Below are 19,094 nucleotides of genomic sequence, written 5' to 3' on the forward strand. Positions count from 1 at the left end.
GTGAGCACATCTTGACAGGCTTGAAAGTCTATAGCCAATGGTCCTGTTTGGCTTGTTTTGTTAATTTGTTTGTTAATTGCATAAAAATATTTCATCAAAGTAGAACTTGCTTTCTCTTTGCATGATGGAACCCTGTGTTTTACTTGCAAAGACAGTATTTATAGAACTTCCTGGTTTTCAAGTAAATTTAATACTTTCCTAGAGTCAGTGAGGGGCAGATTCTAAAATAACACTGTTGCCATAGGTTACATATGCCAGCTGAGGATCTGTGAGAGTGAGCATCCATCAAAGAAGCTTATTTTTCATAGGGAGCTTCCATTCCCTTGTGCTGCCACAAGGTTCGCTATATACTATAAAGTGGTGGTTTGGGCTTTTTGGGGGGGGGGGGTTTAGGATTCCTTTTGATATGATGATGGAGTTCAGGAGTAGCTGAAATTATTCCCTTCAGATGTCCTGGCTTTGTCCCCTCCCAATCACTTGCCCACCCCTAGCCTACTGGCCTTTGAGGTCGGGGAGAGTTAGAGAGACAGCTTTGATGCTGTGGGGGCACTGCTCAGCAGTAGCCAAAACACTGCTGTGTTATCAACATCATTCTAGCAACAAATACAAAGCACAGCACTGTGAGGACTGCTGTGGGGAAATTTAACTCCATCCCAGCCAGACCAAATACACCCACTCGCACTAGCATCTTATCATCTGTTCTTACCCAGGCCATTTTACTAAGTGTGAGTGCACAAGCACCCCTGCAGAAGGCTGAGTTGTCTGTTATCAAACCTGATGTCCTGTCCTCAATAATTAAACCCAAATATTTTGAAAAAGAAATATCAATGCACATAACTTGTTAATTTATGTAGTTTTGGGGTTTTGTTTTAAAAAAAACAGACTAAACTAAATAAGCAAGGGGTAAAATCATACACAAATACATCAAAATTAAGTTAGGAGGCACAGAGTTGTCAGTCTTATAATCAGGTTAGTCCCAAATAAAATGATCTCACACAATGCTATCTAATTGACAAGACAGCAAATCTCATTTATTACTCAACTCTCCAAATAACAGGATATTATGTCTCCATGGTGACCACCATGTTTAAGCTGATCAGATGGTTCATACAGAGGGAGAGGAATCACTCCCATGTGAAAATCAATTCTTAGACTACAGCAGTCATGCCATTTAAGGCATCCTGCCTGAATTACAGATGGTGAGGTAATAGTCTATTTCTACTTCCCATGCCTTGCACCTCACTTAGGCTTCACTAATGCCTTAAATGCCTTCAAAAATATTTGTAAGGGCTTCCAGATGGGAAAGTTTCCTTTAAGGAGTGTTTGTTTTTATGTATTTGGGAACCTGTTCTGAAGGCACCATGTTCATATAAATCTGTGGTTGCAGGTACATATGCAACCTACTGCTGGGATTCTCAGTGGTTTTGCTTAACCTTTTACAGATAGTTCTCTACCAAACCAAATTTGACATAAAACTTTAAAGACTGATTTTTATGCAAAATAGCATATGAGACTTTTCTTATAATGCCCTTCATGAAAATGGTATGCAAATAGAGAGATTAGACTATGATTTTTGTTGGTTTGGAATGTTTTGAGTTTTGTTTGGGTTTTTTGAGGGGGGAAAGATGCAATGGTTCCTTTTCTTTCAGAATATGATAGCATTCCTGGATCTCTCAATATTTTCTTGGCTATTCAAAATGTGTGCTTCCATTAGAGAATTGTTGTCATTACCTTGTGTGGTTTGGTCAGATGATTTCATATTTGTGTCGAACATGATCCTTCCTGTGCCAGAAAATATTATCCTGAAAAGTACAACATGTCTGTAGGTCTAAAAAAACCCATTGATTACTAAATAGTTTGAATATATTCTGAGGATTTTCAGGACATGACCATTCCTCGGTCATAGAGTAGTTCAAAAATAGCTTATAAACATTCTAAAAAATACAATGAGTAGGAAAAAAAGACATGGTGGGATGGATCCTATGATTGGAGTGTTGGAACGGAGGCATGCAGACTCTTTAGGAAGGACAGACAGGAGTGATGGATGAGGAACCAACTGAGAGCTTAAAGGTCAGGATTAAAGGGAGGGCGAGTGACATTATAGTGGGGGTCTGCTACAAGCCACGAGACCAGGAAGAGTGAGCAGATGAGACCCATTATGGACAGATAGGGGCAGCCTCACATTCCCAAGCCCTGGTCCTCATGGGGGACTTCAACCATCCCGATATTTGTTGGAGGGACAGCACAGCATGGCATAAGCAATCCAGGAGGTTCCTGGAATGCGTTGATGATAACTTCTTTCTCCAAATGATAGAAGAGCTGATGAGAAGAGGTTCGATGCTGGACCTTGTTCTCATCAACAAGGAAGGGCTGGTGGGGAATGTGAAGCTCAAGGGAGTTCAAGATCCTTAGAACAGCAAGGAGGATGCACAGCAAACTCACTATTCTGGACTTTAGGAGAGCAGACTTCGGCCTCTTCAGGGATCTGCTTGGTAGGGCACCATGGGATAAATCCCTGGAAGGGAAAGAGGCCCAAGAAATCTGTTTAATATGCAAGGATCAACACCTCCAAGCTCAGGAGCGATGCATCCCAACAAAGAGGAAGGCAGGCAAAAATGCCAAGAGGCCTGCATGGATGAACAAGGAACTCCTGGACAAACTTAAACTCATAAAAGAAGCCTGCAGAGGGTGGAAGCAAGGGAGACTAGGGAGAATGCGAGCCCTCTTCGGAAGGAAACAAGAGACATTGTTGCTCAGGATATGGAGAAGGCTGAGGTACTCAATGAATTTTTTGCCTCAGTCTTCACTGGCAAGGGCTCAAGTCACATTGACCAAGTCACAGAAGGCAAAGACAAGGATTAGGAGATCGAAGAACCACCTAATGTAGGAGTTCAGGATCAGGTGTGAGACTATCTAAGGAACCAGAAGGTTCACAGGTGCATGGGACCTGATGAGATGCATCCGCATGTCCTGAGGGAACTGATAGATGAAGTTGCTAAGCCACTATACATCATATTTGAGAAGTCATGGCAGTCTGGTGAAGTGCCCACTGACTGAACAAAGGAAAATATAACTCTCATTTTTGAAAAAGGAAAAAAGGAAGACCCAGGGAACTACAGGCCAGTCAGTCCCAGATCTGTGCCTGGCAAGATCGTGGAGCAGATCCTACTGCAAACTCTGCTGAGTCATGTGGAAAATAAAGAGGTGATTTGTGGCAGCAAACATGGCTTCACTAAAGGCTTCACTAAAGGCAAATCGTGCCTGACAAATTTGATGGCTGTCTATGACAGGGCTACAGCATTGGTGGATAAAGGAAGAGTAACCAACATCATCTACCTGGACTTGTGCAAAGCATTTGACAGTGTCCCACATGACATTCTTGTCTCTAAATTGGAGAGACATGGATTTGACCGATGGACCACTTGGTGGATAAGAAATTGGCTGAATGGTCACACTCAAGGAGTTGTGGTCAAAGGTTCAATGTCCAAGTGGAGACTGGTGATGAGTGGAGTTCCTCAGGGGTCGGTATTGGGTCCAGTGTTGTTTAACATCTTTGTTACAGACATGGACAGTGGGATTGAGGGCACCCTCAGCAAGTTTGACAATGACAGCAAGCTCTGTGACACGGTCATCATGCTGGAGGGAAGGGATGACATCCAGAGGGACCATGACAGGCTTGAGAGGTGGGCCTGTGCGAACCTCATGAAGTTCAACATGGCCAAATGCAAGGTGCTGCACCTGGGTTGGGGCAATCCCAAGCACAATTACAGGCTGGGCAGAGAGTGCATTGAGAGCAGCCCTGAAGAGAAAGACTTGGGGGTGCTGGTGGATGAGAATCTCAGATGACAATGTGTGCTTGCAGCCCAGAAAGCCAACCATATCCTGGGCTGCATAAAAAGAAGTGTGATCTGCAGATTGACGGAGGTGATTCTGCCTCTCTACTCTGCTCTCGTGAGACCTCACCTGGAGTCCTGCCTTCATTTCTGGAGTTCTCAGCACAGGAAGGACACGGATCTATCTGTTAGAGTGTAGCAGAGGAGGCATGGACTTCATTTGAGGTGCAAACAAAATCGTTTATTGAGTGAAAGTACAAGGCTTATATACCCTAATCTGGCTTGTTAGCAGCTACCCCAGTAAAATTCCACTATTCCCGTTCTCATGACTTCATAGAGATAAAGACAAGAACTGCAGCTAGAGATGTACACCTTATCTCTTTGTTATGCTTTCTGCTTCTTTGCTTCTCACACACTTCACCAGTATCCCACGAGTACAGCTAATGATTCCAAGGACTTTAAGCTAGCTAGCAAGCTTCAGACCAATGGCCACTCGGTCTGTGCTTGCTTCTGATATCGTAGCATACATACTGCATTGGCATAAACACAACAGTGGAATCTTTAAGTCTGTACCAATTCAGGGACAGACTCTTCTCTCATCAAGTTCAAACCCAAACATGCTTTCTCCCATATTAGAGCAAGTCTAGAGGAGGCCACAAAGACGAACCAAGGGCTGGAGCACCTCCTATACAAGGACAGGCTGAGAGAGCAGGGGTTGTTAAGCCTGGAGAAGGCTCCGGGGAGACCTTATAGCAGCCTTCCAGTACTGAAAGGGGCCTACAAGAAAGCTGGGGAGAGGCTCTTGATCAGAGAGTGCAGGAATAGGATGAGGGGGAATGGTTTTAAGCTGAAAGAGGGGAGATTTAGATGAGATCTTAGGAAGATTTTTTTTACTGTGAGGGTGGTGAGGCACTGGCACAGATTGCCCAGAGAAGTCGTGGATGCCCCATCCCTAAAGGTGTTCAGGCCCAGGTTGGATGAGGCTTTGAGCAACCTGACCTAGTGGGAAGTGTCCCTGCCCATGGCAGGGGGTGGAACTGGATGAGCTTTAAGGTCCCTTCCAACTCGACCCATTCTATGATAACTCAGAAAGAGTTATGATAGAAATGTATCTATTAGCAGCGAAGAGATTTCCACTCTAAAGAGCTTGTAAATCCAGTGGAGTAGTAGAGCCTCTTTTATATCTAAATATCACATATTTCACTGCTATCAGAAATAATGTGGCTAACAGGACCAAGGGAGTGATCGTGCACCTGTACCCAGCACTTGTGAGGCCACACCTCAAAGCCCATGTTCAGTTTTGGGCCCCTCAGTACAAGAAGGACATAGAGGTGCTGGAGCGTGTCCAAAGAAGAGTAACAATGCTAGTGAAGGGACTGGAGACCAAGTCTTTATGAGGAGTGGCTGAAGGAACTGGTATTGTTTATTCTGGTGAAGAGGAGACTGAGGGGAGTCCTTATCATCCTCTGCAACTACCCGAAAGGAGGTTGTACCAAGGTGGGTGTTGGTCTCTTCTTCCAACTGACAGGTGATAGGATGAGAGGAATTGGCTTCAAGTTGTGCCAGGGGAGGTTCAGATTGGATATTAGAAAAACTTTTTTTACTGAAAGTATAAAGCATTGGAACAGGCTGCCCAGGGAAGTGGTGGAGTCACAGTCCCTGGAGGTGTTCAAAAAACGTGTAGACATGGCACTTTGGGATATAGTTTAGTAGGTGTGGTGATGTTGGGCTGACAGTTGGACTTGATGATCTTAGAGGTGATCTTCTGGATTAGTTAGTCTTGATAAGGTCTTTTCCAACCTTAATAATTCCATGATTCTATCTTTTCTTCTTCTGGGACTGCTAGGTATCTAGAAGAATTTATCCACTTAAGATGACTGTGATACATCTTAAGCCTTCAAATGGATGATGGCCAAAATGTGTCCCTGCTTGGAACTGTCCTTATCTTAAAAAAAACCCACAATGACAGATTTTCCAGGCGTAGTTGGCACTGGATATTGAGAACAGCTCAGCTCCTAAAACATGGCCAAATACTGTGTGTCTAAATGGCATTTGATCTCTTCTTGGACATCCATCTCTGAATGTACAAGCCCATATTTATCTCCTCTCCTGCAGATAGCATGCTGAGCTAATGAGTTGCAGTGCACTCATCCTCTTGCTATATTGTTCTTGCCATCAAATTTTTTTGTTTTGAAAGTTTGCAAAATAATGGAAGTCCAGACTCTGTCTGCTGTTGACCTTTTCAGTGTCAGCAATCGTGTTTTTGTCATTAAGTTTAGAGCTAGCTAGCTCTGTTCCTACATCCCCAGCACACCCCTACAGTAGGCTATGGAGTCCTCCCATCCAAGTGGGGTCTCACCAGAGCAAAGTAGGAGAATCACCTCCCAAGACCTGCTGGCCACACTTCTTTTGATGCAGCCCAGGATACAGTTGGCCTTCTGGGCTGCAAGTGCACATTGCCGGCTTATGTCCAGTTTTTCATCCACCAGTATCCCCAAGACTTTCTCTTCAGGGATGCTCACAATCAATTGAGCAGCCAGTCTGTATTGATACTGGGGGTTGCCCTGACCCAGGTGCAGGACCTCACACTTGGTCTTGTTGAACTTCATGAGGTTCACATGGGCCCATTCCTCAAGCCTGTCAAGGTCCCTCTGGATGGCATCCCTTCCCTCTAGTTTATCAACTGTCCTACCCAGCTTGATGTCATCTGCAAACTTGCTGAGGGTGGACTCCATCCCACTGTCTATGTCATTAATAAAGATATTAAATAGTATTGGACCCTTGAGGGATACCACTTGTTACTGGTTTCCACTTGAACATTGAGCCATTGACTGTAAGTCTTTGGACAGGGCTCTCCAGCTAATTCCTTATCCATCTAATAATCCATGCGTCAAACCCATATCTCTCCAGTTTAATGGCCAGAATGTTGCCGAGGACAGTGTCAAAGGTCTTACAGAAGTCCACATAGATGACATCCGTAACTCTTCCCTTGTCCACTGATGCTGTCGCTCCATCATAGAAGGCCACTAGGTTGGTCAGGCATGATTTGCCCTTGTTGAAGCTATGCTGGCTGTCTCAAATCACCACTCTGTCCTCCATATGCTTCAACATATGTTCCAGGAGGATATGTTACATGATCTTCCCAGGCACGGAGGTGAGACTGACTGGTAGCTGCCCAAGTCCTCTTTGTTAACTTTTTTTTTAAATGGATGCAATATTCCCTTTTCTTCAGTTACTAGAACAGCTCACAAGGAGTAATGCAGCAGTGAGTGAAAGCTATGGAGCATCCAGTAGCTTTAGGAGCAGAGCAGCCAAGAGCAAGCTATAGGTATAGGAGAGAGCCATATAGACTAGATAGAGTGGGCTGGACTTTGGCAGACAGCAGTGCTGAACATGAGCCAGCAGAGTGCCCTGGCAAGCAAAGGTAGCCAACAGCTTCCTGGGTTGGATTAAAAGGAGCATAAACAGTAAATTGAGGAAATAATTCTTCCTTGCTACTCAACACTCACTAGACCACCTCTAGACTACCATATCCAGTTTTGGGCCCTCATCCCCCCCAATACAAGAAAGGCATTGACAAACTGGAGTGAGTTCAGCAGAAGGCCATCAAGATGGTCAGGGGGCTGGAGTGCTTGCCCTATGAGGAGAGGCTGAAGGAATGGGGCTTGTTCAGCCTGGAGAAGAGAAGGCTTCAGGGGGCCCTAACAGCAGCCTTCCAACATCCATGAGGAGATCATCAAGAAGATGGAGCCAGGCTCCTCATAGAGCTGCATGGTGGGAGGATGAGAGCTAATGGGCATACACTGAAACCAGAGAGGTTCAGACTGGATGACTGGATAAAAGGAAAAACTTTTTCATCATGAGGACAGTCAAGCATTGGAACAGGCTGCCCAGAGAGTTTATATAGTCTGTCCTTGAAGATTTTCGGTACTTGACTAAAAACCCTGAGTAACCTGGTCTGACCTCATAGTTGAATGATTTGAACAGGATGTTGGACTAGAGACACCATAGCATCATAGCATAACTGAAGTGACACATCACCTCTAGAGACTGTCTAGTTGAACCACCCGTGCTCAAGCAGGGTCTACTAGAACAGGTTGTCTAGGACTGTGTCCGGTTGTATTTTGAATATCTTTAAGGGTCATAGAATCTTAGAATGGTTTGGGATGGAACCTTAAAGATCCATGGGCAGGGATGCCTCCCACTAGACCACGCTGCTCAAGGCCCCATCCAACCTGGCCTTGAACACTTCCAGGGAGGGGGCATCCACAACTTCCCTGGGCAACCTGTGCCGGGGCCTGACCACCCTCATTGTGAAGAATTTCTTCCTAATGTCTAATCTAAATCTTCACCCTACCAATTTAAAGCCATTCCCCCTTGTCCTATCACCACATGCCCTTGTAAAAAGTCCCTCTCCAGCTTTCTTGTAGGCCCCTTTCAGGTACTGGAAGGTTGCTGTAAATCTCCTCAGAGCCTTCTCTTCTCCAGGCTGAACAACTCCAACTCTCTCTGCCTGTCTTCATGGCAGAGGTTCTCAAACCCTCTGATCATCTTCATGGCCCTCCTCTGGACTGTTCCAAGAGTTCCATATGCTTCTTATGTCGAGGACAGAGCTGGACACAGTACTGCAGGTGGGGTCTCAAGAGAGCAGAGTAGAGGGACAGATGATGCAGCCCAGGATATGGTTGGCCTTCTGGGCTGTGAACGCATGTTGCCAGCTCATGTTGAGCGTTTCACCAATCACCACCCCCAAGTCCTTCTCTGCAGGGCTGCTTTCAATCACATCATCCCCCATCCTGTACTGAAATCGGGGAATGTCCCAACCCAGGTGTAGGACCTTGCAATTAGCCTTGTTGAATCTCATGAGGTTCACACAGGCCCAGTTCTCCAGCCTGGGCAACCTGTTCCAGTGTCTCACTACTCTCATGGTGAAAAAATTCATCCTTATATCTAGTCTTAATCTATCCCTCTCCAGTTTGTACCCATTCCCCCTTGTCCTATCACCACACGCCTTTATGAATAGCCCCTCTCCAGCTTTCTTGTAGGCCCCCTTCAGGTACTACAAGTCGCTATAAGATCTTCTCTGAGCCTTCTCTTCTCCAGGTTGAACAAGCCCAACTCTCTCAGCCTGTCCTCATATGGGAGGTGCTCCAGCCCTCCGATCATCTTTGTAGCCCTCCTCTGGACCTGTTCCAACAGCTCCATATCCTTCTTATGTTGCGGATTCCAGAAATGGACACAGTATTCCAGATAACGTCTCACAAGAGCAGAGTAGAGGGGCAGAATCCTCTCCCTTGACCTGCTGTCCACTCTCCTTTTCATGCAGCCCAGGATATGGTTGGCCTTCTGGGCTCTGAGCACACATTGCAGGCTCATGTCAAGCTTCTCATCAACCAGCACCCCCAAGTCCTTTTCTGCAGGGCAGCTCTCAATCACATCATCCTCCATCATGTACTGAAAATGGGGATTGCCCTGACCCAGGTGTACGACTTTACACTTGGCCTTGTTGAACCTCATGAGATTCACACAGGCCCACTTCTCCAGCCTGTCCAGGTCCCTCTGGATGACATCCCGTCCTTCCGATGTGGCAACTGCACCACTCAGCTTGGTGTTATCTGCAGACTTGCTGAGAGTGCACTCAATCTCACTGTCAATATCATTGATAAAGGTATTAAACAGCACCGGTCCCAGTACGGACCCCTGAGGGACACCACTGGTCACACATCTCCATCTGGACTTTGAGCCACTACTCTTTGAATACAACCATCCAACCAGTTTCTTATCCATCATACTGTCCACCCACCGAATCCATTTCTCTCCAATTTAGAGAGAAGGATGTTGTGGGGGACCGCGTCAAGGGCTTTACACAAGTCCAGATAGATGACATCCATTGCTTTTCCCGTGTTCACTGCTGTGGTCACCCCGTCATAGAAATCCACTGGGTTGGTCAGGCAGGACTTGCCCTTGGTGAAGCCATGCTGGCTGTCTCGAATCACCCCCCTGTTCTGAATATTTCTAAGGATGGAGACTCCAAACCTTTCTGTACTACATGTTCTGGTATTCAATCCCATCCTCACAGGAAAAACGTGTTTTCTTGGATTTAAGTGGAATTTTCTGTATTTCCGTTTGTGCCCATTGCCTCTTTTCCTGTCTCTGGGCACTACTGAAAAGAGCCTGGCTCCATCCTCTTTACATGCTCCCATCAGGTATTTATATGTATCTGTAAGATTACCCTGATCTGTCTCTTCTCTCAGTCTCTCCACATATGTCAGATGTTCCAGTCCCTGGTGAGAGCTCATATTTTCCCCCTGTAGACTCAATTTGAAGTAATGCAATGGGTATACCTTTATGCTAGCAGTAATTATCTGTGAAGGGAAGGCTTTACTTGTGTTTCTTATGTGTAGTTACTCATTCAGCTGGGTTTACTACATGGATGACAATACTGATGTTCTGTTTTGCTTTTGTAATTATTACTTTAGGTTCATTTAAAAAAATTATTACTGTTCCATAACTTGTAGACATTAATCATTTTGCAGCATGTTTATAACAGAGAAAATGTCAGTGAATTAGACCATCCAAATGTTTGATGTTATTGTTTTCTTCTTTGGGTATTACTACAGGCACAGCTGATTGCACAGTCTATAGGTCAAGCATTTAGCATGGCCTACCAGGAATTTCTAAGGGCAAATGGAATCAATTTGGAAGACCTAAGCCAGAAGGAACATAGTGACTTGCTCAATTCCTGGGACATTTACAATGATGACTTGATTCATTTTTCCAAATCTGAAAACTGCAAAGATGTATGTCTCTGCTTTTTTTTTTCCATAACACCATTAAGCTTGCGTATCCTGAGTTCAGGCCTGTACTGGCAACAATTAGAAAGCTATTAGTGCTTCCAATAAATAACCTCACTGAGATAATTTCTGTCCTTCCCAGTAGGTTTATCCTGTGGGCAATTCTGTTTTAAGAGCAAGCAGTGAACCCTGAATTTATCATTAGATGAATGTTTTACTGTCTCTGTGTGTTCTTTTTACCAAACAGTTTTCACATTTGAGACATTACGTCAGTGAAGTGAATATACAGTAGAGAGTATAAAATTTTTGGAGGCACTGACATTGATAAAAGTGGTTGAGCCCAGGTTTTAAAAGGTTATATATTTGCTGCTGGTTTTGTTAATAAAGATGAAGTAGCGTAACACTGGAGCATGCGGGCAATTTTTTCCAAAAACACAGTCACATGAACTTAAAATTCCTCCCTGACTTAGTTCTGTCCACCCAAGTCCATTACGCCAGGGTTTCTTCTATACCAGCCCCCTCCAACCATGTGAACAGATGAATTCTATTTGGGGGAGATTTTGAATTAAACAAAATCTCTAGTTTTAATGTTATTTGATGGTTGAAGGCATTTAAACTGTTTTAAACTATATACCCTATTATGTTTTGCTTTTGAATAAGACATTTTGCAAATGAGTTTGTTTATATGGAAACATATGGGGGGGCATCATCAGTTTCATAGATGAGAAAAAAGCTTTTGTTTCAAACTCTCTTTCTTATGATTCAGGTTTACATTGAAAAGCAAAAGGGAGAAATTCTAGGTGTACTGATTGTGGAATCTGGCTGGGGATCCATTTTGCCTACAGTTATCATAGCCAACATGATGCATGGAGGACCAGCAGAGAAGTCTGGGAAACTAAATATAGGGGACCAGATCATGTCAATTGATGTGACCAGTTTGGTTGGCTTACCACTCTCAACATGCCAGAGCATTATAAAGATACAGAGAACATTCCTGAATATTACGTTTTAAAACCTTTATTGGAGTAGTGGGAGACAAAAAAGTATAGAACTATTTGTTGTTTGTTAATTCTGTTCTTGCACATTTTATAACAGTTTCCTTTTGTTGACCTTAAAGTAGAGGGCAAATTCTGTTTTACCTGTTTTCTGAGCCCTAAGAAGTGAGCTATGCATTTAGCTGCTTAGAACTGGGCATGGTGCAGGACTTCAGATCCCAAGGGATTATTTGGATCCAAAAGGAAGATGTCTGTTACTATCTGGAGGCAACTAAACTTCACAGGACAGTCTGAGACATAGGTGCCTAAAATCTGCATTGGTGCAATTTTAGCCATTTAAATGATTCTTATGATCTACTTCCCAGAGAACTGAGTCATTTTTTTAAAAGCTTGTTTTTTTAAAACATATTTTAACTTTTTCAAAATCTTTGCATTTAAAAGAAAAATTAAGCCTGTTTATTTTCTGTAGAAACACCTTGAGTGTATTGAAAAGTATAATGTTTCTTTGAACTTGGCTAAATGGTGGGATTTCTTAATTTGAAGAACTTTAATTGACATGAGACCATGTAAATGCAAAAAAGCAGGCGAGTCAACTGGAAATGAAGAGCCTATGGGGCAGATGCAACATACAAGACAATTGGTATTTAAACTTCAAAGTTTCAGGAGGAGGAAAGATGCAGCCCTTGAAAATGTTGGAAGTTCAGCTAAATTGTCTTCTGGGTTACAGTCACTCACCACAGAACTGCTGCATATTTTAGCATGTAGAAATGCAATGTAATGCTATATATGACTATAGAAATCCTTTCATGTCCCTAGTGGTGTTCTGCAGTAAAAAAATGTTTGTTTAGTAATTCACAAAATAAGTCTCTCTTTGTTGCCCATGGATTCCTTTCTTAATGCTTCAACTAAAAAATTACTATAAAGATCTGATATTCTGGTTTCTGAAAATGTAAACACCATGTGCTGACAAGTAGTAGATATTTAAGTCTCTAAGACCAACCATTCTGGATTTAGTGAATTCAAATGATATCTTGTGAATGCAGTATATGAAAACAACACTTTTTTTTTTTTTTTTTTTTTTTTTTTTTTTTCCTGAAGCAGAAAATAAACCTTAAGTATCTCTTTGCCAACCTCAGTGGAACAAAGCTCACCACCCTTCATGTTATCAGCTTTGTCATACTTGTTTTCTATCCCATATCAGTTTTATTTGTAAAAACTGATATATGCTTTTCTCATACAGATGGGCTTCTGCTGTGATGCATTAAGAATCTTCTGTACTTTCTCAAAATGAAAACAGTAAAAAAGCTAGCTTTTCTGTTTCCTGCCTTTAGAGGCCTTTCTACTCCTTTTTCATGAATACATGAGGCTATTGCCAGAGGAACTGCTAGCCGTTTATCTTTTTGTTAAGAAGGTAGTCGATGCATCTAGAGCTGTTTATGTAACAGTCTTTGATAACATAAATGAACTCCCAAATAAAACATCAGTCTCCCAAGTATATATTTCAGTGTTGCAGAAATATGCTAAGATTGCAAACTTTTTTAGTATGATATAAGGACTTCTATGAAAAAGATAAGCATTTACAAACTGACAGATCTAGGAAGAAACTTTCCATATGTGATGGTTATTCCCTTATTGTATTATGCTACTTATGTCTTTTTCAGAAGTATCTGATGCTAACTATTATCAGAAACAGATTCAGGGACTGTGCAACTGTCATACCCAGGCAGTTAGAAACATTGACTTTTCATCCCAGCAGAATGTCAGTCTCAAGTCAGTACCAATTCTAGAGTTAGGCTCAACAAAATCAGCAGCAGTAAAATGCTTGTAGACACATCAGTATGTTACCTTAGCTGTAATATTTTTCTGAATGAAATCTTAATCTTGTTGAAGTCAGTGACAGGCAGCCCACTGTTTTCACTGGGACACATATTTCACTGTGAAAGAAATTCAAAAGCAGGCGTTGGAATTGATAAATGTTAACATGATTGAAGGTTGAAGCTACCATGCTCTCTACATAGCATCTATTTCCCATATAGGTTCTGTTTATTGAAGACTAAAGGTGTGTAAATGTAACATTTAGGAGTGTTGTGCATTTAGTTTTATATGTTGTATAAAAAAAAGTAATCTAACATTGGAGTTGGATTTATTTACAAGAAGCAGCTCTGAATGTTTGAATATGTGTAATGGGCAGACTCTATAATTATCTCCTCTTTTATGTTTGGGTTTTCCTTCTTTATTTAGTTCTTCTGATAGCAAAGATTTAATGGTGAATGTGATGAATCCAGTTTAGAAGGGAAGGGTAATGTAAATGTGAATATTGCTTATACAAGGACTTGATGTTTACATTGCAGAATTGAATATAACTGCACCAGGAATGTCACTTATTTGTATCTATCTGTCTTAGCTGCATATTTTAAATTTAATTTCCCAGCCAGAATGTTTGGCAGTTGGCCAACTACATAGACCTGCTTTTTATTTCCTTTGCTTCCTTTAGAACCATAGTTTGTGTTCTCAAATGAAGAAATTGCTAACAGGAAGCTAGATTTCTTAAAGAAACCACATCAGCTTCTTGAGTAGAAGAGGTTTATACTGCATCATTCAATTCCCTGAGCATCCTGTTGCTTATGTCTGGTATTCAGGAATCCTGTTTCATAATGATACCCTCAAAGAACTGCTTATTCAGGACTATTCCCATGTTAACATTCTAAGTATTGGTTTTCCTAATGCTCATGTTAAATTGTTTCACTCCATCTTTGTCAGCATTTTTCATGGTGCTGGTTATTTTTTGCAGGGTTTGAAAAACGAAGCCCAAGTTAAACTGAATGTAGTTAGATGTCCTCCGGTAACCACAGTCTTGATCAGGAGACCTGACCTCAGATACCAGTTAGGCTTCAGTGTACAGAATGGAATTGTAAGTAGCTTCCAGACCTTCTGGTGATGCTTTTACATATTTTAAAGTTTACATATGTAATTAATTGTATTTTTTCCCTCACTGCAGCAGGGGCTCAGTACGCATTTTAAGTCATAGAATCATATGATATGAAAGCTGAACTGGTCAAAGTTATTTATCTGTCTTTCTTTCCCAGTCAAAAGTAGGGAAAGAAACTTTATTTCATAGCTTTAGAATCAATCAGAGGAGTAAAAAGACTAGTTTAGGTTGAAGAAACAAAAGTGTATGGAGAAGGCTGCTTTCAGTCTATCATTTGTCTCTGACCAAACCATTGTATATGGTCTCAAAAGAAAGAGTCTGTTTGATTCTCTCTTAATGCAAAGCTTATGCACTTTGAACTTTTTGTAAACTATGGTTCTACATACACCCTTAAATTTTCAAATCATTAAGTAAAAAGTATAATATAGATAGCTTTTGGTGGATGGTTTCTTTTGCTTTTGGAAGAGAATGCATAATACTTGATTGCTAATAAGTGGTACTTTGAATCACTGATTCGCTACATTTTAGACTTTGTTGCAAATACATGTGTTTAAATACTGAATTATCGTTTGTGATCAAAAGCCTCTGTTCCATATCAAAATTGTGATAATTTTGTCCTTTCCCTTCCAGATCTGTAGCCTTATGAGAGGAGGTATAGCAGAGCGAGGAGGAGTGCAAGTTGGCCATCGTATCATTGAAATCAATGGGCAAAGTGTTGTAGCAACACCTCATGAGAAAATTGTTCACATTCTCTCAAATTCTGTTGGTGAGGTAGGAGCAAGCAGTGTGTCTAGAGAGTATTGCATATTTCAACACTATTGCCTCTTTTGGATTGTTACTGTTCAAAAGTAAATACTAGAAGTGAGAGTGAGAACCACCAAGATTTTTCTTATTATTGAAGTGCCCACAACTTTAGATAAAATTGAGATGCTTGGTAGATACTCAACACCTTAGAGAATCGTTTTCCCCTAAATCTTAGTATGGATATAAAAATTCTCAGGCTTTCCTTTTCCCTTCTGTTCTATGTTACCTCAGTTAGTTTCTTCCCTAGTGCTCCCCAGGCTATTAACACTCATGAGTTTGGTAGCATGACTAATAGTATTGCTTAACATGTCTTATTGCCTCCTGGATTCATATGAAGACCATGCCAGCTGCTGTGTACAGACTGTTGACTGCGCAAGAGCAACCAGTTTATATCTAAGGCTGACACTTCACCTTCAAATCATGCATGAAGTATAGTTTTCCTCATTACTGCTTCTGTTCCTAGTGCTGCATTTGTGTCTGCAGATACATTTCTCTCTCCCCAACATTTGCTGTGTATAGAGGGGGAGGGAAAATATAGCCATGAGACTTTTCGGTTGCATCTCTATACAAGTAAAACTTTATGCGACTCCATACACTGAGTAAACAGCAGCAGTAGCGGTGTCTATGGTAAGATTCACAAAAAGACTTACTTGCCTATGAAGAATGAATAACTGATGCTGTCATAAAACCCTTTGTTCAAATGTACAACTTTTAAATTCTGTTCTTCAGGACAGTAGAACCCCAAAAGATGCTCTGTGAGTTGATAACAGACAACACAATTTTGATATTTCAGGAAATAATTCAGATGTGCTTTTTACAGTTGGGTCACCCAGGTTTCTAATTTTTAAAATACTTATTTTTCAAATGCAATGTGTCTTTTAAAAGAGGGGAGAGAGAAGCTATCTCTAAATATACATCAAGAGTAATATTGAGGGGCTCTGCTGAGAAGTTATACATTCTAAGCTCTTAATTACAGATTGGATGCACACAACTGTGTGCTCGTGTATACTGACATTTTTAAACTGTGCTTGATATTTATGAAGCTTGAAAATAATAGGTCTGACACTGTCCTAAGTAATTTTGTTACACTGAGCCAGTTTAAAAGTATTTTTTGTTGAAAGACATCTAGTTTTATTGACATTTTTCTTTAGAAATAGATAAATGGGAGAATTAAAAGTAGGGTGGGAATAAATTTATTTATTTTGTTATATAAATTAGTATGTGATTTTTCATAAGGAACTTAGAGGATGTGTGAATACTATATGGATTTGTATGAAGAAAACATGTAGAGATGTATGAAATGCAGGATTTGACTGGTCTATAACATATATCAGGAACAAAGGAGGAAAACAGTAAAAGAATGCTAGAAGTTGATGGCTCTTTTTCCTCAAGAAGAAAACATTCCATTTTGTGTAGTTACATTCTGTCCATACTGCATGCTGCTGTTTATGCTAAATTTGAACCATATATTTAGACCAGGCTGATGCCTTGAATTTTCTGAAAGCAACAGTTTCTGCCGTGTCTTATTGTGATATAAAGGCTCAGTGTGATTAAAACAAGACCAGAAGACATATGGGAAAAAAAAAATAACCCATCTTTTTCACTTGAAAATAGTGTGATGCTTATAGCCATTAGTTTCTCAATTACCGTGGAATGGACTGTGAAGTGCATTGTGTTTGGAGACTAGTAATGATACCTAGACTTTATTCCAGAGATTTCATGGATGTGTGTGTACACATGCACACTTCTGTTGATGAGAGCCATGAAAACTCTGGTTTTATCTGAGCACTTGATTTACATCTGTGGCAAGAGGTTTATTGTTGCCTTTCAGAAACCACGGACATACACGGGCTGAACAGAGAAAGAGAGAAAATAAGCTTTATATTTCAATGAGCAGTAAGGGAGATAATGAAACGGAGCATAAGCTGTTGTAGTAAGTGAATACATTTCAGTATGAATGTAGTGTACAATGACTTGATTTCCTGCAGTTCTTGTTGTTGCATAATTTAATCTCGATCTCTGAAATATCAAATTTTCCAAGCAAATGGTATTAATATTCCAGGTTAGTATTTACCTCTGCTATCAGACTGATGTAAATAGATTGTGAATGACTTGTGATTAGAGTTTTTAATTGTAGACACCTGGCTTATGGAGATAATTTGAAATTTTTCATAACTTCTTATAAATATAATAATCTATCTAAATATGACATATAACCATATGCTATTTAGTAGGTTATATACAGTGCAGCCTTTCAATAAGTTGCCTGAGGACACTCAACAGTATTGAAGACAGTTATCACACTCCCAATTCCTGCTGTGTTTTACACCCTCAGCTTCACTTGTTATTGTGATTCTGTCAAACTCATGTTGAGAGGTCTTCCCATTGACTTCAGTGGGAGATGAAGAAGACCTAAGCACATGAAAAACTGAATCATTGAAAACAACGTGTTTTCCTGCAATCAAGCTTACACTTATAAGCACCTGAGCACCTAACCTGTCGACTTCACAGTGAACAGATGCTTCAAGCTAAGCATATGAATGCTTGTAGGACTGGAGCCTAGTGAAGAATCTTCATTGCTCCAATAGATTGTAATACATCTATAAGATTTCTGCTCTGGGAAGTTTCCAGTGTGCACTCCTTATAAGTCTTGTAAACAATCCCAGCATTTTAGTTTGCAAAAGTAAAGAGTGTTGCAGGAAAAAAGAGCTCAAAAGGAAGCAATTTTCTATAGTAGTGCAATAGTTTATTAGATTAGATGTGTGAATTCTCCATGGATTCAAGAGGATAAACTGCCATTTTATATTCTTTCTTCTGTAAAACAACTGAAAAAATTTTCCCTCTTCATTATTTCATATATTCTTATTAATGCTTCAATGTTTACATTAAGAATGAAACATTCTTTGTATTTTTTTTTAACATTGCTTTGATTTTTCATTTTTATTAGCAAGTGTACCCACTTGTTTTGAATCTTGGTTTGATCCGAGATTTGGTTGGAATTTCCAGATTGAGTTTTTGTGTTTTTTCCTTAATTTTCTAAATGAAATCAGTTTCTGAAGATGGTAATGTGCATGAGATCTCTTGTACATATTTTGTGCAGTGCCTAGACTCTCTTGTATTATTGTTCTGTAAAAAGGTTGAATAGGAATTATTAAGTATTGGGAAAAGTATAGTATTGTATTTCTAACAATATTGTCCTTTGTAAACACTGAACTTGGTAATCTCTTTCTTTATATATATAAATGAGCCTAGAATGTGAGCCTGCACATCTGAATGTAATTTCTCTGATGCTTTTTGATCGCAGGTCTTTGACCCTTTCTCTGTAATGGGGAGTTTTGGTTGAGGGGGAGTTGCCATCTATTTTGTTGTGATATATTTATGTGCTACATTCTTTTATTTGGCAGAGAACTAATGTCTATAAGAATTGCAACAATAAAATACAGAACAAAAATACCTCAGACAAGGCTGATAGTTTGTTGATAATAATTTAGGAAGTGGCTTGCCAAAACTGAATGAATGTATGCTGTTAGAGCATTCTGTTAGAAGGAGTCCAGAGGAAGGTGTGGGAATAAAGCTAAATGTGGGCAGAAATGGTAACCCTAAAGTTTTATGAATACTCCTGTGGGAGTCCACAGCTGGTCTGACTCAGAGAAAATGGATATTGACCTTGAACAGATAACCGTGTACCCGTAACGAGGCTGGAAAGTCCAGAAGAATAATCTTGGAAGCAAAATAAGTA

The 19,094-nt window shown here is 40.8% G+C and overlaps 1 protein-coding gene across 1 annotated transcript in view; it reads left to right on the plus strand.

Moving 5' to 3' along the window:
- The window catches only part of LOC128850195 (amyloid-beta A4 precursor protein-binding family A member 1-like), an 86,530-nt gene extending 70,778 nt beyond the window's left edge, over positions 1–15,752 (plus strand). The window contains 5 exon segments of the mRNA XM_054053182.1: positions 10,454–10,633; positions 11,394–11,604; positions 14,412–14,533; positions 15,182–15,321; positions 15,680–15,752. Of these exon segments, the coding sequence (XP_053909157.1) occupies positions 10,454–10,633; positions 11,394–11,604; positions 14,412–14,533; positions 15,182–15,321; positions 15,680–15,752 (726 nt within the window).
- Positions 15,753–19,094: the final 3,342 nt, after the last annotated feature.

This window comes from Cuculus canorus, chromosome W (genome assembly GCF_017976375.1).
Source record: "Cuculus canorus isolate bCucCan1 chromosome W, bCucCan1.pri, whole genome shotgun sequence".
Taxonomy (NCBI): Eukaryota; Metazoa; Chordata; class Aves; order Cuculiformes; family Cuculidae; genus Cuculus; species Cuculus canorus.